General features: G+C 37.4%; 1 protein-coding gene and 1 pseudogene across 1 annotated transcript; one reads left to right on the top strand and one right to left on the bottom strand.

Moving 5' to 3' along the window:
* Positions 1–1,619: 1,619 nt before the first annotated feature.
* Positions 1,620–2,081, top strand: LOC136317455 (spermatid nuclear transition protein 3). The gene is made up of 2 exons (XM_066250166.1): positions 1,620–1,742; positions 1,938–2,081. The coding sequence occupies exons 1-2, from the start codon at positions 1,620–1,622 to the stop codon at positions 2,079–2,081; spliced, it is 267 nt and encodes an 88-aa protein (XP_066106263.1).
* Positions 2,082–8,322: 6,241 nt separating this feature from the next.
* LOC136318056 (U6atac minor spliceosomal RNA) lies at positions 8,323–8,455 on the bottom strand (annotated as a pseudogene).
* Positions 8,456–26,202: the final 17,747 nt, after the last annotated feature.

The raw sequence follows: 26,202 nt of genomic DNA, 5'->3' as shown, positions 1-26,202 counted from the left end.
CCCATTCACCAATTAATGGACATTTGAGTTGTTTTCACCTTTTGGCTATTATGAATAATGCTGCTATAAATATTCAGGTACATGTTTTTGTGTGGACATAATTTTCCTATGTATGGGTAGATATACCTAGGAGTGGAATTCCAGAGTCAAATGGTAAGTCTATGTTTAGCTTTTTTGGGAAACTGCCAGAAAATTTTTTTCAAATTGCTGCACCATTTTAGATTCTCACAAGCAGAATATGAGGGTTCTAATTTTTTCACAACCTCACTAATACATGTTATTATCTAACTTTTTAATTATTGTAACCTAGTGGGTGTGAAGTGATATTTTGCTTTTGATTTGCATTTCCCTGATGGCTAATAATGTCAGGCATCTTTTTTGTATGCTTATTGACCATTTGTATATCTTCACTAGAGATGTGTCTTTCAGGTTTTTGGTCACTTTTAAATAAGGTTCTTCTTTCATTATTGAGTTGAAAGAGTTCTCTATATATTCTATGTAAATTTCAATTATAGATATATGATGTACAAAGTTTGCTTCCTATTCTTTTCATTTACTTCCATATACCAACTTTTGTCTCTTAACTTTTGTCTTTTCATTCTTGGGGGGGGCATGTTGAATAACAAGATTTTAATTTTGATGTCAATTTATTAATTTTTTTTCTTTTGTGTTTATGTCCTTTGTGTCATACCTAAAAAATATTGCTTACTCAAAGATTATGAAGAAATATTGCCTATGTTTTTTTCTAAAAGCTTTATAGTTTTAGCTCTTATATTTAAGCCTGTGTTCTATTTTTATTTCTTTTGAGTATAGTATAATGAGAAATAGGGGTCTAAATTCATTCTTTTGCATGAGATTATTCAGTTTTCACTCTCTTTTTTGAAAATACCATTTTTTTTCCACTGAATATTCTTGGCATTCTTCTAAAAATTGATGGCCAGTTGATATTGATTTTATTTCTGAACACTAAATTCTATTGCATTGCTCTACATTCATATCCCTATGCCAGACCATACTGTTTTGATTACTGATAAAGGCAGAAATTTCAGATTGGATAGTAGAAAACTGAGAAGATCTACATAAACACTGCAAAGTGGGAATGGGATGGGAAAGTGTTTTGGTAATAGCCAAACTGAGAATTATCTTCAAGGTGCAGAAGAGTAAACTGTTGATGAGAAATGAGAGGATCCTCTCACTTATAGTCATATTATACTGGAAGGGTTTTAGGTAAGATATCCAAAATAATAAGCAATGATGAAGGATGGGAGAGAACAGAATAAAACAAAGACTAGCAGTGACTATGGGGAAGGGCTTGATAGAAAAGTTCCTCTTCCCGTCATGTATACAGATGATGAGAAGAAATGAAAGGTTAGCCTGGGAAAACTCTTTAAGAAACTGTTCAGGAAACATCCACTCTCTCCAACCCCTACCAGCAAACCTTGGTTTCCCCAGCATCCCCACCACCAGAGAGTGGTCCTTTGTGATGTCTATGCTCCTTCCCTTTCTCCCCCTCCTGCCTATGTGAGCAAACAAAGCTAAAGGGTGTGGCACTTTATTGTCCTGGCAAGGGGTATTTTATAGACTATGAGCTCTGGAGAAGACCATAGGGACATTTCAACATGGCTAAAGTGACCAGGAAACAAACAGAATCTAGTAAAATTATGAAAAAATCAACCTTAATCACAAAACAGAGGAAGCAGAGAAAGAATCCTTATCAATCCAGGTCCAGAGATGGTGGCAAGGTAAGAACACCTTATCTAAGCTCCTCCTTTTCTTTCCTATTGATTCCCCTTTCCACCAAACTGTCACCCATTTCTTGTTTGGTATAAAACTTTTCATTAACCTATGATTCTTCTTATGAAACCCTTCTTTCCATTCTGTTGTCATATTTTTCTCCAACCCAGTGTCATTTTGGGATCACCTTGTGGCTTTTCTAGGTGAAAAAGATACAGAGGCGAATAAAAAGACTGCTTCATGGGAGGTCAAGAAAAAAATCTTCTCGTACTAGTACAAAAAATCCAAAGAAGGTGAAGAGAATAAAAAGAGCCAAGAAGTTTCGTCCATTAACAAAGATTGAATAATAGCCTGAGCCAAAAGCTCTGAGGCCAAGCAAAGGAGACCCTAAAAATGACACTCCTATAAGATACAACACCATTATGAAACAGAAATGTTGGTGATTAAAATAAAACCAACGAATTTGGAAAAGCTCTTTTTCAGAAAGTGTGTGTTTGTGTGCGCAAGTCCTCTGACCTAAAGGAAGAAAGGAAGAGACAGGCCTGTGAGAAAGGAGAAAGTGAAGTTCAGGAGAGTTGGGGCCACAGTGGCAGTTACATTATTAGCCAGACAATAGAGATAAAGACTGAATGAAGACTGAGCACAGAGGACAAATTCCCATTCTTAACATTTTAACCCACTGGCAAAGAGAAAAAAGAGCTTGGTCCCCCCCAACCACGGTTTATAATTCTAGAACTTAAATGGGAAGGAGTGTTATGTGTGTTGGGTGAAAGGGTCATACTTTAGTAAAAGTTATAAAAAGTTACTACCTCCAGGCCATCTACTTCATAGTAGTGATTAGTTCTTTCCACATACAATATGCAAAAAGCAACCAAATGCATTCAGAAAAAACAAACAAACAAACTTTAGCCCAATAAAAGTTATTGACAGCACTTCTAAGGAATAAAATGATGGTTTCTGGATGGGACAAACCCAAAACAAATTAGCCTACTTTTATACTAAGAAAATTTAAAATGAAATAGTGTCCTACCATGGATAAATAAATTTCTGTACAATCATTAGCTGACCATTAGGCTAAAAAAAAAAGAGACTTTAGTGGCTGCACACAACAAAGAAAACAACTTCTACAGAGTTATTTCATCTTTTTTTTTTTTCTGAAGCTGGAAACGGGGAGAGACAGTCAGACAGACTCCCGCATGCGCCCGACCAGGATCCACCCGGCACACTCACCAGGGGCAACGCTCTGCCCACCAGGGGGCGATGCTCCTCCGGGGCGTCACTCTGCCGCGACCAGAGCCACTCTAGAGCCTGGGGCAGAGGCCAAGGAGCCATCCCCAGTGCCCGGGCCATCTTTGCTCCAATGGAGCCTTGGCTGCGAGAGGGGAAGAGAGAGACAGAGAGGAAGGAGGGGGCGGGGGTGGAGAAGCAAATGGGCGTTTCCCCTATGTGCCCTGGCCAGGAATTGAACCCGGGTCCCCCGCACGCCAGGCGGACGCTCTACCACTGAGCCAACCGGCCAGGGCCTACAGAGTTATTTTAAAATGTCACTTAATCAAGAAACAAATGAATAAAATAGCATTAACAAAAACAACACAAACTCAAGGCAGTAGGAAGTCTGACTTCCACTGTTGCCACATTATATTATTTGAACTATCAAGTTTTCAACAAAAAGATTATGTTGAGGCAGATTAGTAAGAAAATAAGAAAATTCCTTGGCAAGTGGAATAGGGAAACTGAGACAGATACTAAACAGATCACTGAGCAATTTATAGCCAAATAATAAATCACAAAGTCTTATCTTTCTTAACCAAATCCACTTAAGAGAAAATGGTTTATACATTCCAAATCATGCTGGAGCAGACCCATTTCAATCCTGGTCCCTTTTTGGTGATATATTTGAATGTAAAAATGACCAGAGGGGGAGTGATGTCAGAGAAATGGCGGCATAAGAGATACTCCCAATCTCTCCCCTTGAAATTTCAAAAAAATTCAAAAACTATATGCAGAGAAAAACCCCAGGTGTACCTAAAATATACACACACCAGATAGACAAGGGTATGATTGGGTGAGAAGGCAGGCTGAAGATAGAATTAGCTCATGGAGGAAAAAAGGCAGAGAACAAAGTTTTTCTCTCTCCTCACTGATCTGAGGGAAGGAAGCACTTTTAGATTGGGTTTTGCTTCAGAGCTGGCAGAAGTGTAGAGACAGAGGGGCAGAGAAGGAGATGAATTAAGGCGGTTGCAAAACCAAGAGCAGGAACACGGCCAGTTCCTGGCATCTGCCTGCATTGCTGGACTCCATCTGCGACTGCAGGCACTGGGTGTGCACATAGCCTGTGGTGCACTTCAAAGACAAGTGCGTGAATAGCCCATAAAGGTAGGTCTGCAGGCACTGAGGTGAGCTCAATATACTCGTGTGGCCCTCGGAGTTTGGCCAGATCTGCAATCTACGCCCTGCATGCCCTGCTCCTGAAGCTTGAGTGCTGGCTTGCATGTGCAGCCCCTGCCTTGCCCAGGGCTGCACTTTGAGTAGTAGCAGAGGTAGGATCCTGCTGTGTCTCCCTCAGCCTCCCAAGTCCTGCATTGCTCCCCTTGCTGTGAGAACAGTGTTTGTAGCAGATCCCCCACAGCTGAGTGTACAGGTAACTCTCTCCTGTGAAAGGCAGAGGTGCTGGACATTTGATCCCCTTCCTGCCTTGTTGAAATGTAGGGAGAAACTCTGGGATACCTGAGACTGCTATTGCTAAAGCCATAAAATTACAAAGCCCTAACAAGTTCCTCCTACCTAGGTGACTGTGGCAGTGCCTACATCATTACGACAGTGATGCCTCAGCAGAACTCCACCCAAGAAGATCACAGAGGAAAAATTTGTAATAAAGCACCACCTGCTGAAAAAAGGATAAAGTTACCTCACAAAATTGGGGGAAAAATACATTTTTTTTTGGTTTTTTCCATTTTTTCTTCCTTCCTTTTTCTACTTTCTTTTTTCGCATTTGAACTTTATTATCCTTAGTTGTTATATTTTTTATTCTTTTTTTTTTGTGAGGGTTTTATTTCTGAAACTTGCTCTTTTCATTTTTTTCTCTTCCCTTTTCTTTTTCCCCCTCATCTGAATGTCATTATTCATCAAATTATTATGTCTTGGACACATACTTTTTTGTGGTGTTTTGCTTGTTTTTGCCTTCATGTTTTCTCTCTTTTTTCATTTTCCTCAGTTACTGATTCTTGTTCTCTGTAGTTTTTGTTCTACTTATCATTATTTATAGAATTTTCATGTTTTCACAGTATTTTTCAATTTTTATGTTTATATTTTTAGTTATCTGTTGTTAGTGTTATTAAGAATACCACTCTCAAATGCCATTGAGAAAAAAAAATCATGGCTACACAAGATGGAGACATAACTCAGATAGATAATGAAAAAATCTCCAGAAAATAATCTTAATTAAATGACAACCTTAGAGAAAAATGACAGAGAATTCAAAAGTGAAGTTCTAAAAATACTCAGTGAGATACAAGAAAACACTAAGAGGCGATTTAATGAGCTCAAAAAACAAATGATAAACAAGAAGAGAGTACTTTAAAATGGAAATTGAAACTATAAAAAAAACCAAACAGAGATAAAAATCTTAATACATGAACTGAAAAATGAGGTAACAACTTAGCTAATAGAACAGGCCAGATAGAGGAGATAATTAGTGACATCAAAAACAAACAACTAGAGATAATACAAAGAGAAGAAGAGAAAGACTCATGCATTAAAAAAAGGAGAAAGCCCTAAAAGAATTGTCTGGCTCCATCAGAAAGAACAATATAAGAAAAATGGGTATATCAAAAGAAGAGAAGTGGAAAAAAGGAATGGAGCACATATTCAAGCAAATAATCAATGAGAACTTCTCCAGCTTGTGTAAAGAGTTAGAATTTCAAATCCAAGAAGCAAACAGAAAACCGAGTTACCTCAACCCGAAAAGACCTATTCCAAGGTGCATTGTAATGAAATGATCACAAATCAATGACAAAGAATAAATTATCAAAGCATCTAGGAAAAAGAATATAACATATAAAGGAGCCTGATCAGGCAGTGGCAAAGTGGATATAGCATCAGACTGGAATGCAGAGGACCCAAGTTCAAAACACCGAGGTCATCAGCTTGAGCATGAGGTTGCTGTCTTGAGAGTGGGATCATAGATATGACCCCATGGTCACTGGCTTGGAGCCTAAGGGCGCTGGATTGAGTCCAAGGTTGTTGGCTTGAGGAAGGGGTCACTTGCTCTACTGTAGCCCCCTGGTCAAGGCACATATGAAAAAGCAATCAATGAACAACTAAGGAGACTATGGAACCACAATGAAGAATTGATGATTCTCATCTCTTCCCTTCCTGTCAGACTCTTCCTATTTGTTCTTCTCTCAGTCTCTCTCTGTTTCTGTCACACACACACACACACACACACACACACACACACGAAGGCCCATTAGGTTATCATCAGATTTCTCAGCAAAACTATGCAAGCCAGAAGAGAGTGGACCCCAACATTTAAAGTACTGAAAGAGAGGAACTACCAGCCAAGAATACTAGATCTGTCAAACTATCCTTTAAATATGAAGGTTAAATAAAAACATTTACATACATAGAGATGCTGAAGGAATTTATTACCAGAAAACCCCCACTATAGGAAAAACTATCAGGGGTTATCTGACTAGATACAAAGAACAAAACCAAGCAAAACTATGATTAAAATCTCCAACAAGAGCACAATAAAAATAAGAAGAATTTGAGACAACAACATAAAAGGGGAGAAGATAAAGATCATCAGTAGCAAAACAGGATAGAATGCAGAAGCATTCACGAGATAATGGACACTAACAAATATGATAATTTTTATTTTAATAACTTAGTAGTAACCACGCCTGAAAATGTCACTTCTGAAACACATAACATAAAAAAGAAGAAAGAAGTATGAGATACCACCAAAAACAAAAGACAAATGGCAGGAAAACAAAAGAGAAGAACAAAACAAGACATAGCTATCAGGAAGCAATATATAAGTGAAAATAGGAAATCCTCAAGTGTCAATAATTACACTAAATGTAAATAGATTGAACTCACCAATAAAGAGGCACGGAGTAGCAGATTGGGTCAAGAAGCAAAACCCAACAATATACTGCCTTCAAAAAAATACATCTAAGCTAAGATTCAAAGTAAAATGTTGAAAAATGATTCTCCAAACAAATAATACCCAAAGAAAAGCAGGTGTAGCCATACTCATATCTGACAATGCTGAGTACAAGACAACAAAGGTAACCAGAGACAAAGTTGGTAATTTTATAATAATAGTTATTACATCAAAAAGACATAACAGTTCTTAATATATATGCACCAAACAAGGGAGCAATCAATATATATCAGACATCTGCTAACTGATCTAAAAAAATAAACTGACAAAAATACAATCATACTTGGAGATCTCAATACACCATTGATGGTTCTAGATCATTCATTCAAACAGAAAAACAATAAAAAATTATCAGCTTTTAGTGAAACACAAGAACAAATGAACATAATATACATCTACAGGACATTTTATCCCAGAATAACAGAGTATACATTTTTCTTCAGTGTACAGGGAACATTCGCAAGAATAGACCATATGTTGGGTCACAAAACTAACATCAACAAGTTCAGGAACATTGAGATTATACCAAGCATATTTTCTGACCATAAGGCTTTGAAACTAGAATTCAACTGCAAAACAGATGGAAATAAACCCACAAAAATGTGAATATTAAACCACATATTTCTAAAAAATGACTGGGCCAACAACAAAAAAATAAAAGCAGAGATCAAAAGACACAGACAAACAAAAATGAAAACACAACATCTCAGAATGTCTGGTATGCAGCAAATTCAGTGATAAGAGGCAAGTTCCTATCATTACAGGTTTATATCAAAAAACAAGATAAAGACAAGTAAACAACATCACATCTTAAAATCTAGAAAAAGAAAAACAAAAGCAACCCAAAAGGAGCAGTAGAAAGAACATAGTAAAAATCAGAGCAGAAATAAATAAAATAAAGAGCAGAAAAACTATAGAAAGATTTAATAACACAAAGAGCTGAATCTTTGAAAAGATTAACAAAATTGACAAACTCCTGGCAAAACTCACTAAGGAAAAAAGAGAAAGGACTCATATAAACAAAATCCAAAATGAAAGAGAAGAAATTACCACAGATATCCTAGATATACAAAGGATCATTGTAGAATACTATGAAAAACTATATGCCACCAAATTCAAAAATCTAGAAGAAATGGGTAAATTCCTAGAACTGTACAATCTTCCTAGACTGAATCACAAAAAAGCGGAAAGCCTAAATAGACACATAAGCAGGGAGAAAATAGAAACAAACCATCAAAAACATCCCCCCAAATAAAAGTTGCATTAGATGGCTATGCTAGTGAATTTTACCAAACATTCAAATATTTGATTCCTATTCTTCTCACAGTCTTCCAAAAAATTGAAGAAGAAGCAACACTTCCAAACACATTTTATGAGGACAACATAACCTTCATACAAAAAGATGGCAAGGACAACACAAAAAAAGAAAACTACAGACCAATATCTCTAATGAAGTAGGTGGCAATGCCTTAACTGTATGTGTGTTGTTAGGCCCGAGAGCCTTTTCCATCCTTGTCAAGGGGAGTGCTAACCTTCTCTCCTTTAGAATACAAAATCTCTAATGAATACAATATCTCTAATAAAACAAAATACTAGCAAGTCTAATACAACAACACATTAAAAAATAATACATCACGATCAAGTGAGATCCATCCCAGAAGCACAAGGATGGTTTCCTATATGTAAACCACACTCTTATCAATGTCTCTTAGTTTCGCTATTACGTCCCACCTACGTATGGAATAATACTATTTCTTAAATTATAACTGTTTTACTCTGTCTCTGTAATCATAAGAAAAGGTATATGAAAAAATAAAATATGTAAAATAATATGCTTACAATAGCAACAAAAATTAGAATGTATTTACTCTGTTGGAGTCTGCTGGATATCCCCCAATGTACATTTTCCACTCCTGTGCTAATAGAATACTGGATTGTTTACTGACTCATAGTGTCCCACAATTAAAGAAATATTTCTCAGGCTGTCTTGCCACTAAGCAGTGGCCATGTGACATCTTATTCTGGCCAATAAGCTATAAGTGGGATATACATGGAATTATTCTGTATCAGTTTCCAGAAGCCTTCCTTGTAAGACAACAGACTGTTCTCCCTAAAACAAAACAAAACAAAACAAAAAAAACAAACAAAAAAACCAATTAATAAAATTCACCTTATCAACCACACAAAAAACAAAAACTATATGATCCTATCAATAGATGCATAAAAGGCCTTTGATAAAATACATTTTTTATTTTTAAAACACTTAATAAAATGAGTATAGAAGAAAAATACCCCAACATAATAAAGGCCATATATGACAAACCATCAGCTAGCATCATACTAACTGGTAAAAACCTGAAAACTCTTCCTCTAAAATCAGAAAGAAGACAAGGTTGCCCACTCTCTCCACCCCTTTTTGACATAGTGCTGGAAGTTCTAGCTAGTGCAATCAGACAAGTGAAAGTAATAAAAGGCATTCATATCAAGGAAGCATGAGAAAAGGTTTCATTTTTTGCAGATGACATGATCTTGTATATAGAAAACCCCAAAAACTCCACAGAAAGAATAATAGAAATAAACCAATACAGTAAGGTTGCAAGATACAAAATTGATATATAGAAGTCTATTGTTTATATACACCAACAATAAAATTTCAGAAAATGAACTATAAAAAAATAATCCTTTTTACACTTGCAACAAAAAAATAATATACCAAGGAACAAAAATAACAAAGAATGTAAAAGACCGGCCCTGGCCAGTTGGCTCAGCAGTAGAGCGTCGGCCTGGCGTGCGGGGGACCCGGGTTTGATTCCCGGCCAGGGCACATAGGAGAAGCGCCATTTGCTTCTCCACCCCCGCCCCCTCCTTCCTCTCTGTCTCTGTCTTCCCCTCCCGCAGCCAAGGCTCCATTGGAGCAAAGATGGCCCGGGCGCTGGGGATGGCTCCTTGGCCTCTGCCCCAGGCGCTAGAGTGGCTCTGGTCGCGGCAGAGCGACGCCCCGGAGGGACAGAGCATCGTCCCCTGGTGGGCAGAGCGTCCCCCCTGGTGGGCGTGCCGGGTGGATCCCGGTCGGGCGCATGCGGGAGTCTATCTGACTGTCTCTCCCCGTTTCCAGCTTCAGAAAAATACAAAAATAAAAAATAAAAAAATAAAAAAAAGAATGTAAAGGACCTATATAATGAAAACTACAAATCATTGTGAAAGGAAATTTAAAAAGACACAATGAAGTGGAAAAACGTCCCATGTTCTTGAATAGAAAGAATATAGTCCAAAGAAGTTTTTGCTCAGCAAGAGAAATTGATAACAAAATAAACAGACAGCCAACTAAATGGGAAATTATATTTTCAAACGACAGCTCAGATAAGGGCCTAATATCCAAAATATACAAAGAACTCATAAAACTCAACAACAAACAAACAAACAATCCAATAAAAAAATGAGAAGAGGACATGAACAGACACTTCTCTCAGGAAGAAATACAAATGGCCAACAGATATATGAAAAGATGCTCATCTTCATTAGTTATTAGAGAAATGCAAATCAAAACTGCAATGAGATACCACCTCACACCTGTTAGATTAGCTATTATTAACAAGACAGGTAATAGCAAATGTTGGAGAGGCTGGCTGTGGACGAAAAGGAACCCTCATACACTGTTGGTGGAAATGTAAAGTAGTACAACCATTATGGAAGAAAGTATGGTGGTTCCTCAAAAAACTGAAAATAGAACTACCTTATGACCCAGCAATTCCTCTACTGGGTATATACCCCCAAAACTCAGAAACATTGATACGTAAAGACACATGCAGCCCCATGTTCATTGCAGCATTGTTCACAGTGGCCAGGACATGGAAACAACCAAAAAGCCCGTCAATAGATGACTGGATAAAGAAGATGTGGCACATATACACTATGGAATACTACTCAGCCATAAGAAATGATGACATCGGAACATTTACAGCAAAATGGTGGGATCTTGATAACATTATACGAAGTGAAATAAGTAAATCAGAAAAAACCAGGAACTGCATTATTCCATACGTAGGTGGGACATAAAAGTGAGACTAAGAGACATTGATAAGAGTGTGGTGGTTATGGGGGGAGGGGGAAGAGGGAGAGGGAAAGGGGGAGGGGGAGGGGCACAAAGAAAACTAGATAGAAGGTGACAGAGGACAATCTGACTTTGGGTGATGGGTATACAACATAATTGAACGACAAGATAACCTGGACTTATTATCTTTGCATATATGTATCCTGATTTATTGATGTTGCCCCATTAAAAAAATAAAATTAAAAAAAGAAAGAATATAGTTAAAATGACCATATTACCTAAGGCAATATACAAATTTAATGCAAATTGCATCAAAATTCCAATGTCATTTTTTTATTTAGACAATTAAATTTAACAGGGTAACATTCGTCAACCAGAGCATATAGATTTAGAAAAAACATCTCCACATCATTTGGACAGTTGGTCATGCCTTATAACCACCACCCAAAGTCAGATCATCCTCTTTCACCTTATATTTTCTTTCTCTTTAAGTCCCCCCCTTCCCTTAAGCCCCTCCCTCTCCTCCCTTTGCCTCTCTCTGGTAACCACTGCACTTTTATCTATGTCTATGAGTTTCAATTTTGTGTCCCAACTGTGTAAGGAATCATACAGTTCTTAGCTTTTTCTGATTTACTTATTTCACTCAGTATAATATATCAAGGTCCATCCATGTTGTCTTAAATGGTACTATGTCATCATTTGTTATGGCTGAGTAGTATTCCACTGTATATACGTACAACTTCTTTATCCAATCCTCTATTGAAGGGCATTTCAGCTGTTTCCATGTCTTGGGCACCGTGAACAATGCTGGGATGAACATGGGGGTGCATGTGTCTTTACATACCCATGTTTTAGAGTTTTGGGGGTATATACACTGTAGAAAGATTGCTGGGTCATATGGTAGTTATATTCTTAATTTTTTGAGGAACCACCATACTTTCTTACATAATGGTTGTACTAATTTACATTTCCACCAACAGTGAATAAGGGTTCCTTTTTCTCCTCAGCCTCTCTAACACTCATTACCTGTCTTGTTGATAATAGCTAATCTAACAGTTCTGAGATGGTATCTTATTGTAGTTTTGATTTGCATTTCTCTAATAGCTAATGAAGATGAGCATCTTTTCAAATATCTGTTGGCCATTTGTATTTCTTCCTAGGAGAAGTGTCTGTTCATATCCTCTTTCCATTTTTAATAGGTTGTTTGCTTGTTTGTTGCTGAGTTTTGTATATAATTTAGTTATTAACCTCTTATCTGCACTGTTTGAAAATATCCTCTCCCATTTAGTTGGCTGTCTGTTTTATTGTCAGTTTCTTTTGCTGTGCAGAAGTTTCTTAGTTTGGTGTAGTCCCATTCATTTATCTTTGGATTTACTTCCCTTGCCTTTGGGGTCTAATTCATAAAATGTTCTGTACTGTCAAGGTCCATGAGTTTAGTACCTATGTCTTCTTGTCTTTATTGTTTCAGATTTTATATTTAGGCTTTTGATCCATTTTGAACTAATTTTTGTTCAAGGAAACAAACTGTAGTGAAGTTTCAATCTTTTGCATGTGGCTTTCCAATTTTCCCAGCACCATTTATTGAAGAAGCTTTCTTTTCTTTATTGTGTGCTTTGGGCTTCTTTATCAAATATGAATTGATCATATATATGTAAATTTTTTTTCTGTGCTCTGTATTCTGTTCCATTGGTTTGTGTGTCTATTTTTTTGCCAGTACCATGCTGTTTTGATTATAATGGCTTTGTGGTATAATTTGAAGTCAGGTATTATAATGCTTTTAGCTTCGTTGTTGTTGTTTTTTTCTCTCTCTCTCCTTAGGATTACTTTGTTATTTGGGATTTTTATGCTTCCATATAAATTTGATGATTTTTTTGTTCCATTTCTTTAAAAAATGACATTGGAATTTTGGTGGGATTTGCATTAAATTTGTATATTGCTTTGGATAATATAGCCATTTTAACAATATTTATTCTTTCTATCTATGAACAAGTAATATTTTTCCATTTCATTGTGTCTTTTTCAGTTTCCTTTAATAATACTTTATAATTTTTAGTATGTAGGTCCTTTACATTCTTTGTTATGTTTATTCCTAGGTTTTTTGTTGTTGTAACTGTAAAAAGATTATTTTTTGAGTTCTATTTCCAAAGTTTTATTGTTGGCATATAGGAAAGCAATAGACTTCTGTATATTAATTTTGTATCCTGTGAACTTACTATATTATTTATTATTTCTAATAGACTTTCTGTCTGTGGGGTTTTCTAAATACAGAATTATGTCATCTGCAAAAACGGAGACATTTACTTCTTTGTTTCCAATATGAATGCCTTTTATTTCTTTTTCTTGTCTGATTTCTCTGGCTAGAACTTTCAGCACTATGTTGAATAAGAGTGGAGAGAGAGGTCAACCTTGTCTTGTTCCGAATTTCAGAAAAAAAGTTTTCAGTTTTTTTCTATTTAGTATGATGTTAGCTGATGATTTGTCATAAATGGCCTTTATTATGTTTAGATATTGTCCTTCTATACCCAATTTGGTGAATTTTTAAACATTAAAAATATTTTATTTTATCAGATGCCTTTTCTACATCTATTGATAGGATTATAGGGTTTTTGTTCTCTTTTTTTGTTGATACGGTGTATGATATTAACTGTTTTTCATATGTTAAACTATCCTTGTGATATTGGGATGAATCCCACTTGATAATGATGAATTACTTTTTTAATGTGTTGTTGTATTCAATTTGCTAGTATTTTGTTTAGAATTTTTGCATCTGTATTCATTAGGTATATTTCTCTGTAGTTTTCTTTTTTTATGTGGTTTTTGCCACGTTTTGGTATGAGAGTTATGTTGGCCTCATAAAATGTGTTTGGAAATAGTGCTTCTTAGTAAATCTTCTTTGAATGTTTGGAAGAATTCACTAGTTTAGCCATCTGGCTCCAGACTTTTATTTTTAGGGATGTTTTTGATGGTTGTTTTTATTTCCTCCCTGCTTATGAGTCTACTTAGGTTTTCTACTTCTTTGTGATTCAGTGTAGGAAGAATATATTTTTCTAGGAGTTTATCCATTTTTTTCTAGGTTGTTGGATATGGTGGCATACAGATTTTCATAATATTCTACAATAATCCTTTGTATATATATAATATCTGTGGTAATTTCTCCTCTTTCGTTTTGGATTTTGCTTATATGAAACCTTTCTCTTTTTTCCTTAGTATTCTTGCCAGTGTTGTGTCAATTTTGTTGATCTTTTCAAAGAATCACCTCTTTGTTTTATTAATATTTTCTAGAGGTTTTGAGCTCTCTATTTCATTTATTCCTTTCTAATTTTTTTTAAAATTTTTCTAAAATGAGAAGTGGGGAGGTGGAGAGACAGACTCCTGCATGTGCCCAACCAAGTTCCAGCTGGCATGTCTATCAGGCGGCGATGCTCTGCCCATCTAGGGTATTGCTCTGTTGCCACTGGAACCATTCTAGCACCTGAGCCCGAGGTCATGGAACCATCCTCAGTGCCCAGGCCAAGTTTGCTCCAATGGAGGCTTGCTGTGGGACGGGAAGAGAGAGACAGAGAGAAAGTAGAGGGGAAAGGGTGGAGAAGCAAATGGGTGCTTCTCCTGTGTTCCCTGGCTGGGAGTCAAACCCAGGACTTCCTCACACTAGGCCAACGCTCTACCACTGAGCTATCCAGCCAGGGCCTCTTCTCTAATTTTTATTATTTGTTTTCTTCTGCTGGTTTTGGATTGTCTTTGTTCTTCTTTTTCTAGTTCTTTAAGATGTGTTGTTAAGTTGTTTAATTTGGCTCTCTTTTGTTTTTTTTCATGTAAGTTTGTAACAATGTGAACTTCCCTTTTATTATAGCTTTCACTGCATTCCAGTGATTCTAATATGTCGTGTTGTCATTTTTGTTTGTCTGTATATATCTTTTGATTTCTTCTTTTATTTCTTCTTTGACACAGTCAATTTTTAGAAATATGTTATTAATTTTCACAGTTTTGTGGGTTTGTTTACTTTTTTTGCCATTGAATTCTAGTTTCAAAGCCTTATGGTTAGAGAATATGCTTGGTGTAATTTCAATCTTTCTCAATTTGTTGATGTTAGTTTCATGGCCCAGCATATGGTCTATTCTTGAGAATGTGCCATGAACACTGGAGAAAATGTATACTCTGACATTTTGAAATAAAATGTCCTGTAGATATCTTTTATGTTCATTTGTTCTAGTGTTTCATTTAAGGCCAATCTTTTTTTTTTATTGATCTTCTGTTTTGATTAATGATCTATAGCCATCAATGGTGTATTGAAGTTTCCAAGTATGATCATATATATATATATATATATATATATATATTTTTTTTTTTTTTTTTTTTTTTTTTTTGGTTTGTACTTTTAGATAAGGTAGTAGATGTGTTAATACATTTTGGTGCTCCATGGTTTAGTGCATATATATTAAGAATAGTTATGTCTTCTTGATTCAATGTCCCCTTTATTATTATGAAATGTTTATCTTTGTCTCTGATTACCTTTGTCTTGTATTCAGCATTGTCAGATATGAATATGGCTACACCTGCTTTTCTTTTGATATTATTTGCTTGGAGAATTGCTTTCCAACCTTTCACTTTGAAAGTATTATTATCCTTGTAGCCTAGATGTGTTTCTTGAAGATAGCATACTGTTGGGTTTTGCTTCTTGATCCAATCTGCTATGCCATGCCTCTTTATTGGTGAGTTCAATCTATTTACATTAATGTAATTATTGACACTTGAGGATTTCCTATTGCCATTTTGTATACTGCTTTCTGATAGTTTTGTGTCTTGTTTGATTCTTTTTATTTCAGTCTTTTCTTTTTGTTTGGAGGCATTGCATACTTCTATGTTCTGTTTCTTCTTTTTTTAACCTGTGTATTTCTGTAGTAGCATTTTCAGGGGTTGTTATCATTAGTTTATTAAATAAAAAAGTCATATTTATTATAGTCCATTATCTCATGAGTGCTTCTGCACTCCATCCTCCTTTGCTACTGCTGATCTTTATTCTCTCCTTTTTTATCTTACTGTTGTCACAGATTATCCTTGTTTTAATTGTGGTTTTGTTAAAAATATTTATTTGTAGTTCTTCTTTGTTCTTTGTATCTGGTAGGATAACCCTTTTTAATATTTCCTGTAGTGGGTTTTTTTTTTTTTGGTGATAAATTCTCTTGCTTCTGTATGTTTGTAAATGTTTTCATTTCACTTTCATATTTGAATAATAGCTTCGATTGATATAGAATTCTTGGCCGGTAGTTTCTCTCTTTCAGTACTTTAAATGTTGGGGTCCATTCTCTTCTGGCTTCTAGAGTATCTACTGAAAAATCTGATGATAGCCTAATGGGTTATCCTTTATATGTTATATTGTTCTTTCCCTTAGCTGCCTTGAGGGTTCTTTCTTTGTCATTGATTTGTGATCATTTCATTGCAATGTGTCCTGGAGTAGGTAAATTTGGGTTGAGGTAACTTGGCGTTCTGTTTGCTTCTTAAATTTGAGGCTCTAACTCTTTCCACAGGCTTGGAAAATTTTCATGGATTATTTGTTTCAATATGTTCTCCATTTCTTTTTTTTCCTTCTGTTCTTCTAATATACCCGTTATCCTTATATTGCTATTTCTGATAGAGTCAGAGAATTCTTGTAGGACTTCCTTATTTTTTTTAAATTTGTGCATCTCTCTCTTCTTCTCTTTGTAGTATTTCTAGTTGCCTGTCTTTAATGTCATTGATACTCTTTTCTTTTTGGCCTATTCTATTAGCTAAGCTTGTTTCCTCATTTTTCATTTCATGTATTGAGTTTTTCATCTCTGTTTGGTTCTTTTTATAGTTCTAGTTTCTTTAGTAAAGTACTCTTTTTTTCATTAAGTTGTTTTTGAGCTCACTAAATTTCCTCTGTTTTCTTGTATCTTATTATTTTTAGAGCTTCACTTTTGAATTCTTTGTTATTAAAATCCAAGGTTACTATATAATTGAGATTTTTTTTTGTATTTTTCTGTAGCTGGAAACGGGGAGAGACAGACAGACAGACTCCTGCATGCGCCCGACTGGGATCCACCCAGTACAACCACCAAGGGCGACAATCTGTCCACCAAGGGCCGATGCTCTGCCCCTCTGGGGCATCGCTCTGCCGTGACCAGAGCCACTCTAGCACCTGGGGCAGAGGCCAAGGAGCCATCCCCAGTGCCTGGGCCATCTTTGCTCCAATGGAGCCTTGGCTGCGGGAGGGGAAGAGAGAGACAGAGAGGAAGGAGGGGGGGTGGAGAAGCAAATGGGAGCTTCTCCTATGTGCCCTGGCCAGGAATCGAACCCGGGTCCCCCACACACCAGGCTGACGCTCTACCACTGAGCCAACCGGCCAGGGCCTAATTGAGATATTTTTCTGGAGATTTTTCATTATCTATAGCAGTTCCATTTCTGTCTTGTATATGCCTATTTGATTTCTTTTTCTTTGATCACATTTGTGAGTGGTATTATTAATAACTCTAACAAGAAATAACTAAAAAGTAATAAAAATACATTAAAAAGATAAAAATTCTATAAATACTGATAAGTAGAACAAAAACTGCAAATAATAAAAAGCAGAAACTTAGAAAAAATAAAAAACAAGGAAAAATAAAGTAAAAAACAAGCAAAACCCCACAAAATAATGTATGAGTCTAAAATATAACAATTTGACAAAAACGGTATTCAGGTGAGAGGGGGAAAAAGAAAAAGAAAAAGGAAGTGAATAAAAGAAAAAAGGTGATAGAAAGAGGAAAGAAGGGAGTAGAGAAAAAAGGATGAGAAAGTGTCATAAATGAAAGTCATGGGAAAATCAAGAATAAAAAAAATATAACAACTAAAGATGATGAAGTTCACATGTGGAAATTAGAAAGAAAAAAGAAAAGGTGGGATAAAGCTGAAAAAGAATAAAGAGAAAAAAGTATTTTATTCTAGTTTTGAGATGTACCTTATTACTTTTTCTGGTAGGAGGTGCTATACTACAAGGTTTGACTCTGTGAGATTCTTGGGTAGAGCTCTGTTGAAGCTTTACTGTCATGATGATGCAGTCAGGGCCATTGTGTTGTTAGGAGGGGTTTGTTGTTAGTGCTTTGCAATTTTATGGCTCTATCAATGGCTTAGTGGGGGTCTTCTGGGTCCCTCCCCTACATCCCAACAGAGCAGCAGGGTATCAAGTGCCCAGGCACCCTCACCAATCACAGGAGAGAGCAGCCTGGAGACTCAGTTAATGGGAATCTGCCACCACTGTTTACATAGCAAGGGGAGTAATGAGGGGCCAGGAGGCTAGGGTGACACAGTCTAGTCTCTCTTCTGATATCACTCTAAGCACTCAAAGCACAGCCTTGGGCATGGCAGGGGTTGCATACCACAAGACCGTATCTGAGCTTTGGGAGCAGTTGCAGCAAAGATTGCAGATCAGGGGCGTCATGCCCATACATCACATGCTAAACTCCACAGGGCAAGCTGGTGCCTGAGCTTCAGAGCAGGTAAGGTGCAGATCCCATATCAAGTGTGTCTGGTGCCACAAGCCTAAACCGTGTCAGTCAGGTGGGCAGATAAAGCATACCCTAGTGCCCAGTTGGCTGATCTCCACAAGCTATTTGCATGCTGTACTAGGATTGCACCATGGGCTTTGTGTGCATCAGCTCTTGTAGTTGCCCAGTTCCTGCAATCATGGGTGTGGCAGATGCTGAGAAATCGCCCTGCTCCCCATTCTTTGTCTCTGCCCCTATCTCAGTTCTTTTCTCCCAGACTCTCCTCTTCTCTTGGATCTGGCTCTGAGACAAAGCCTGCACCAACAGTGCCTCAATTCCTCAGGTCCATGAGGAAAAGAAGACTTAGTTCTCTGGCTTTTTTTTTCTTCTGTGAGCAGATTCTACCTTTGGCCTGCCTTCTTGCACAATCACACCTTTGTTTATCTGGTGTGTGCATATTTCAGGTTCATCTGGGGTATTTTCTCTGTGTATAGTTGTAGAATTTGTTGAAATTTCAAGAGGAGAGATCAGGAGTACTCTCATGTCACCATTTTTCTGATGTCCAGTTTGGCACTTTCCAATGTAATTTTTAAAAGAAATGGAACAAAAAATCATCAGGTTTGTATGGAACCATAAAAACACCCAAATAACTGAAGTAATACTTAAAAAAGTAAACAAAGTTGGAGGCATTACAGTACATGACTTAAAATTATACTACAGAACCACAATAATCAAAACAGATTGGTATTGGCAAAAAAAAAAAAAAAAAAAAAAAAAGACACATAGACCAATGCAACAGAATTGAAAGCCCAGAATTAAAACCACATGTATATTGGCAAATCATCTTTGATAAAGAAACCAAAGACACACAATAAAGAAAAGAAAGCCTCTTAAATAAATGGTGCTGGGAAAATTGGAAAACCATATGCAAAAGAATGAAACTTGACTGCAGTTTTTCCCCTTGCACAAAAATTAATTCAAAATAGATCAAAACCTTAAATATTAGATCTGAAACAATAAATTACATAGAAGAAAACATAGGTACTAAATTCATGGACCTTAGCTCTAGAGAACATTTTATGAATTTGATCCCAAAGGCAAGGGAAGTAAAGGATAAATGAATGGAACTATGTCAAACTAAGAACCTTCTGCAGAGCAAAAGAAACTGACAACAAACAGACCACTAAGTGGGAGATGGTATTTGCAAACAACAGTTCAGATAAGGGGTTAATATCCAAAATGTATAAAGAACTCACAAAACTCAGCAACACACAAGGAAACAATCCAATAAAAAAATTGGGAGAAGACATGAACAGACACTTCTCCAGAAAAGAAATACAAATGGCCAATAGCTATATGAAAAGATTCTCAGTTTCACTAGCTATTAGAGAAATGCAAATCAAAACTATGATGAGATATCACTTCACACCTGTTAGATTAGCAATTCTCAACAAGACAGGTAATAGCAAGTGTTGGAAAGGTTGTTGAGAAAAAGAAACCCTCAAATACTGTTGGTGGGAATGTAAATTAGTACAACCACTATGGAAGAAAGTATGGTGGTTCCTAAAAATTTATGACTAGAACTACCATATGATCCAGCAATCCCTCTACTGGGTATATACCCCCAAATCTTGAAAACATTGATATGTAAAGACACATGCATCCCCATGTTCATTGCAGCATTATTCACAGTGGCCAAGACATGGGAACAACCAAAGTGCCCTTCAATAGAGGATTGGATAAAGATGATGTGATACATATATACAATGGAATATTACTCAGCTGTAAGAAACAATGATATAGTATTATCTACGGCAGCGGTTCTCAACCTGTGGGTTGCGACCCCAGCAGGGGTCGAACGACCAAAACACAGGGGTTGCCTAAAGCCATTGGAAAATACATAAATCTGTGGGTTGCAAACCCGGCGGGGGTCAAATGACCAAAACACAGGGGTCGCCTAAAACCATTGGAAAATACATATTTATTATACAATACATTTTTAAATAAAATATGTATTTCCAATGGCTTTAGGCGACCTGTGTTTTGGTCGTTTGACCCCCGCTGGGGTCGCGACCCACAGATCTACAGTAACATGAATAGATCTTGTTAACATTATACTGAGTGAAATACGTAAATTAGAAAAAGCTAAGAACTATATAAGTCTATACATAATTGGGACACAAAATTGAGACTCATGGACATAAATGAGAGTGTAGTGGTTACCAGGGGGAAGGGGAATGGGTGAGAGGGAGGGGTACAGGGGGTGAGGGAGGGACATAAAGAAGGACCAATATAAGGTGATGGAAAATGATTTGACTACATGATACAACAAAATAGTCTGTTCAAATAATGTGGAGATGTTTTCCCAAAATCTATGTACTCTAGTTGGCCTGTTAAATTTAATTGTCTAAATAAAAAAGGAAGATAAGTGACCAGAGAATGATCCTGACCCTTCTAAACCATCATTTTGAAACATCAGCTTATCGAAGAACACACCTAAAAAGATAATGAATGTTATATTGAGATTCTTCCCTGAGACATCCCCCAAACTTCCTCCCTTTAGAAAACAGATAAAAACTCTTAAGACAAAGAATGCAGTGTGTGCTCTCCCTAGAGCAGGGGTCCCCAAACTTTTTACACAGGGGGCCAGTTCACTGTCCCTCAGACTGTTGGAGGGCCAGACTATAAAAAAAACTATGAACAAATCCCTATGCACACTGCACATATCTTATTTTAAAGTAAAAAAACAAAACAGGAACAAATACAATATTTAAAGTAAAGAACAAGTAAATTTAAATCAATAAACTGACCAGTATTTCAATGGGAACTACGGGCCTGCTTTTGGCTAATGAGATGGTCAATGTCCGGTTCCATATTTGTCACTGCTAGATATAACAAGTGATGTGATGTGCTTCCAGAGCCGTGAGGCGTGCATCCCACGTCACTGGAAGTAGTACTGTATGTGAGCGATGCCATGCTTTGCGTCTCTCACTGACCACCAATGAAAGTGGTACCCCTTCCGGAAGTGCGGCGGGGGCTGGATAAATGGCCTCAGGGGGCCGCATGTGGCCCACGGGCCGTAGTTTGGGGACCCCTGCCCTAGAGCATATCCACATTTCCCCCACCTCTTCTTTCATCAGGAATGTATCTTTATTTCATTCTCCTAAGCTCTAAAGGTTCCCAGGAAACTTGCAACCAGGGGAGGAGTTGGCAGCAGAAGCTAGTCCTAGGCTAACTAACTGAACCTGTCTCAAAAAGCTGTTGTTTTGCTTTTGTAACTTTTCTCCTGAGTCCACACAGCCCAACTCTGTCACTTCTTCTGCCTTTGTGACTTTCTTTTTAAAGGGACAAGGCAGCTTCACCTAAGCTCACTCTTGTTGCTATAATCTTGCCTCTTTTATTTTAAGCCCTTCCTTTGTTTCACTGTCCCCAGACTTAATAAACATACTCTCAAAATAATTATCTAGACTCATGCTGTGAAATTTTTCCTATACAAACTCAACAATCGACACATTTCAGACTGTATCAGGGCAGACTTGCCTCAGTTCCAGTCTCTTCCCAGTAACACTGCTACAGAAAAAACAAACAAACCCCAAATCAAGAAAGTATGACACATACAGTCATTTCTTTTTCTACCTTCCCTGCCTCCTTCTCCTTCTTGCTACTCCTTAGACTATTTAAGCTTGTTCATGACTCAGAGCATTATTATCAGCTGTTCTCACTCCCTGGAATGCTTTATTCTCCAAGTCTTTGCATGGCTTTCCCCTCTCACCATTGAATTTTCAGCTCAAAGTTTTTCTCTCAAGAGGTGCTTTCTCTGGCCACCCTCACTCCAGTTGCTTGCCACTATGCTACTTTGTCTTCATAATATTATTATTTGACAATATTTATATTATGCTTATGTGTTTAGTTCGGTCTACCCTTATACCCTGATAGAATATATATCTCAAGCTATCAGAGTCCATGCTTTTCCAATTCATTATGAGAGTCCCAATATCCAGCATAGGGCTTAGTTAATAGTAGAACTCCAGGACATATTTATTAGATGAATAAGTAATTAAAAACCCACTTTTTTACCAAAATAAATTTTCTATAAGATAATCTACTGCATTTTTAAAGAGAGAGAATGGAAAGGAAGATAGATAGTGAATAGAACTCTAAAGAGAAAAGTAAGTAAGAAGTTCAAAGCTTGGTTATAATTGTTCTATGGAGTAACAAAAAGTACTAGAATTTCCAAGATTCCATAAAGAATAAAAACCAGTGCTGTCAATGGGACCTAGGCAGCCATTATCTGGGATGCTGTGTTCCAAAACTCATTCCTTCCCTCTTCATTTTTACACTCTCAGGTTTAATTCTCTTTCTTTATCTCTGTATCTGTAGTATAGACATATCTAATAGGGAGTTAATGGAAGCCCCAGCAGCTATATATTTTCTTGTTCCTTAAAGCATCTTTCATATCATTGTGTGTAGGTGAACTCCAATTCTTTTCCCTTTTCAATTTTTATTTTCAGTTTATGCCAGTCTATATTCTGCTGCCTGGTGTCAGCATTCCCACAGCCACTCCCACCCCCTAAAAATACCTAATTGCCATCCCTTTCTTGGAAGAATCTCTCTTCTGTAAATTTCTACCACAACAGAGTTCTAGAGTCCATGGCAATCTTTGAAATGATTACTTTAGCATGACTCAGAGGCTTCAGTCAAGCAGACCAAGGCAACACAAAAAGCTGTGTGACAAGTGACATATTGAGTTTGCCCTGAGTCCTGGACCAGCCCTTGGTGCTGAGAGAATTAGTATCATATGTGTAACCTGCACCAAGGGAATTGCAGCACAAAAGCAAATTCATTAATGAGCAGTTCAGAGCTGAACATTTCCCTGCATTCCACTACCTTTTTTGTGTGAGAGAGAGAGAGAGAGAGAGAGAGAGAGAGAGAGAGAAGGACAGAGAGAGAGGAAGGGAGAGAGATGAGAAGATCAATTATTTATTGTGGCACCTTCATTGTTCATTGATTTCTTTCTCATATGTGCCTTGACCAAGGGTCTATGGCAGAATGAGTGACCCCCTTGCTAACGCCAGCTACCTTGGGCTCAAGCCAGCAACCTTGGGCTTTAAACCAGTGACCATGGGGTCACGTCCATGATTGCATGTTCAATCCAGCAACCCATGCTCAAGCTGGTGAGCCTATGCTCAAGGCTGTGACCTCAGGTTTTGAACCTGAGTCCTCTGCTTCCCAGTTCATTGCTTTATCCACAGTACCAGTGCCTGGTCAGGCTCCACTACTTCTTTATCAGTATCTTGCTCATTCATAAGTGAAATGGCTGGCCCCAATGAAATCCACTACAGCTCATTGTAAAGTTAGGAATATGCTGGAGCTCTCTATCCTTTGAGGCAGTGGTCCCCAATCCCCGGGCTGCGGACCAGTACTGGTCTGTGGGCCATTTGGTACCGGTCCACAGAGAAAGAATAAATAAGTTACATTATTTCCATTTTATTTATATTTAAGTCTGAATGATGTTTTATTTTTAAAAAATTACCAGATTCCCTCTGTTACATCTGTCTAAAACTCACTTTTGACGCTTGTCTCAGTCATGTGATACATTTATCCGTCCCACCCTAAAGGCCAGTCTGTGAAAATATTTTCTGACATTAAACCGGTCCATGGCCCAAAAAAGGTTGGGGACCACTGCTTTGGGGGACTTCAGGTCATTTACACAACTAGGGAAATAGTCACTAAACAGTGGTCTTGGTGTTCATAAAACATTTAGAGAAATTGCCTTTGGATGCAACCAGTGAGAAGAGCTTGAGCCAAAACATCCTTACCCTGAAATGAGTTTCTACTGTTCCAGCCACAAGGCCTTAGAGACACATAGACAGGCATGTTAAACCATAGGTCTATGAATAAAATCTTTGGCATGAAGGTTAAAATCTGATTGGGGACAGGACAGGAAAATGGAATATATAATAGCCCAGGTTTGCAAGACCCAAGATTAAGATGGGTTGATTCCTTTCTTTGCCTTGATGAAAATAGATTAATTTTGTTATCCTGTTGGGACAAGCTGCCCTGGGGTGCCTACATAGTAGTGGTAGCTACATACAGGTAGCCTATGGTGATTTACAAACAATGTCTGACATCAAACTGTACCCAAAGCCTAACCAAGAGAACCCAGAAGCAACATAATCAGTATTGAAATGTAAACTGCAACAATGTTAGACTAAACTAGCCACACAAGCAACATTCCAAAAAAAGGACTTCAGCAGGCAACATACCCTGCTGAGAATAACTATGGCCCAAAAGACAGAAATTGCACAGCATCTAATATACATGATCACAGTTAATCCTTCAGAATTAGCCAGTCTGAAAGATTAACTTTACCCAAGAAAGGAGCACCCATAACTTACCTGCACAAGGAGGGTAAATATAATTCTCAAGAAACATTTTTATAGCAAAGAATTCAGAAGTTAGTACCACTGAGCCCATATTCCTTAAAAGACATCACAACAAATTTGAGTGTCAGAAGAGAGCTATCTAATGCACAGAAAAAAATGGGAAGACACTGGAAATGCTGAGGTTGCCGGTTCGAAACCCTGGGCTTGCCCGGTCAAGGCACATATGGGAGTTGATGCTTCCAGCTCCTTCTCTCCTCTCTCTCTCTCTGTCTCTCCCTCTCCTCTCTAAAATGAATAAATAAAATAAAATTTAAAAAAAATGGGAAGACAAAGAAATATGACTAAAATAAGTCAACAAGAGAACTATCCAGAAAAATAATTAAATAAAATAGAAACAGCTGAACTATCAGATACACAGTTTAAAATAATAGTTATTTGGATGCTCAAGATCTTAGAGTAAGAATGGGTGATCTCAGTGAGAACTTATATCTCGAGCCTGATCTAGAGCTTGTTGGAGTGGGAATCTCCAAACGTCTGAGACAAAGACCCTGAGAGCAACCTGATAAGCATAAGAAAGAGCAGAGGATGGCAGAGGCTCAAAGGTAAAAATGGCCATAGCCATGACATCCTCAATATCTCCCGAGTCATCCTCAGACTCCAAGATTTTCTCATATTTACATCTTTCTGTTTCTAGCCCATTCTGATCAAACAACAGCTTCTCCTCAAATAAAACATTTATACAAAAAGAAAAAGGTCCCTCACTTTTGACCCTAACTGTCCTATAATTTATTACTCCCGACTGTACTCTCCCCCAAAACTCTACTAAAAAATTTTATCTACTGAGTGCACCTGGGAAGTTCCATTACCTGCCTTCAGTTTAGTTTTCCCTTTCTCAGGGCACCACTTGCCATGAACCAGTGCAGCTAGTAATTCCAGGTCCTGAGTGGGAATGGTGCAGAATTAAGAAAATAGGCTTAAAAAAATAAAGGATGGGGTCAAGAGGGCTCTGCAATTGCTGATGGCAAGAAGAGAGTGCTCCGTGACCTGTTCTTGTTTTATTTATAGGGTAAAATGAGGCCATTAGCAAATTAGAGATTTTGGATCATATTTCCAAGGCAACACAAGAATTTTACCAAGTGCAGAAAATCCCGACCATACATAACATCTTAACTTCACACAAAACTTCAGGCAAGTAGGAGAAACTTGCTTCCAGTCTTTCTGGGAGACATGGGGGGTAGGATGAGTATAAACAATCCAGCACCACAGCTTAACAGCCTTTTGCAACCTAATCAGGCAAGTGAGGTGGGGGGATGGGCAGACTGTCAGCTTATAGCCAGTTCCCTGCACCTCTGTCCCCCAAAAATCTAAACTACAAAAACC

Source organism: Saccopteryx bilineata, chromosome X, assembly GCF_036850765.1.
Source record: "Saccopteryx bilineata isolate mSacBil1 chromosome X, mSacBil1_pri_phased_curated, whole genome shotgun sequence".
NCBI classification, from domain to species: Eukaryota; Metazoa; Chordata; class Mammalia; order Chiroptera; family Emballonuridae; genus Saccopteryx; species Saccopteryx bilineata.
This window is presented reverse-complemented; position numbering and strand designations above follow the sequence as displayed.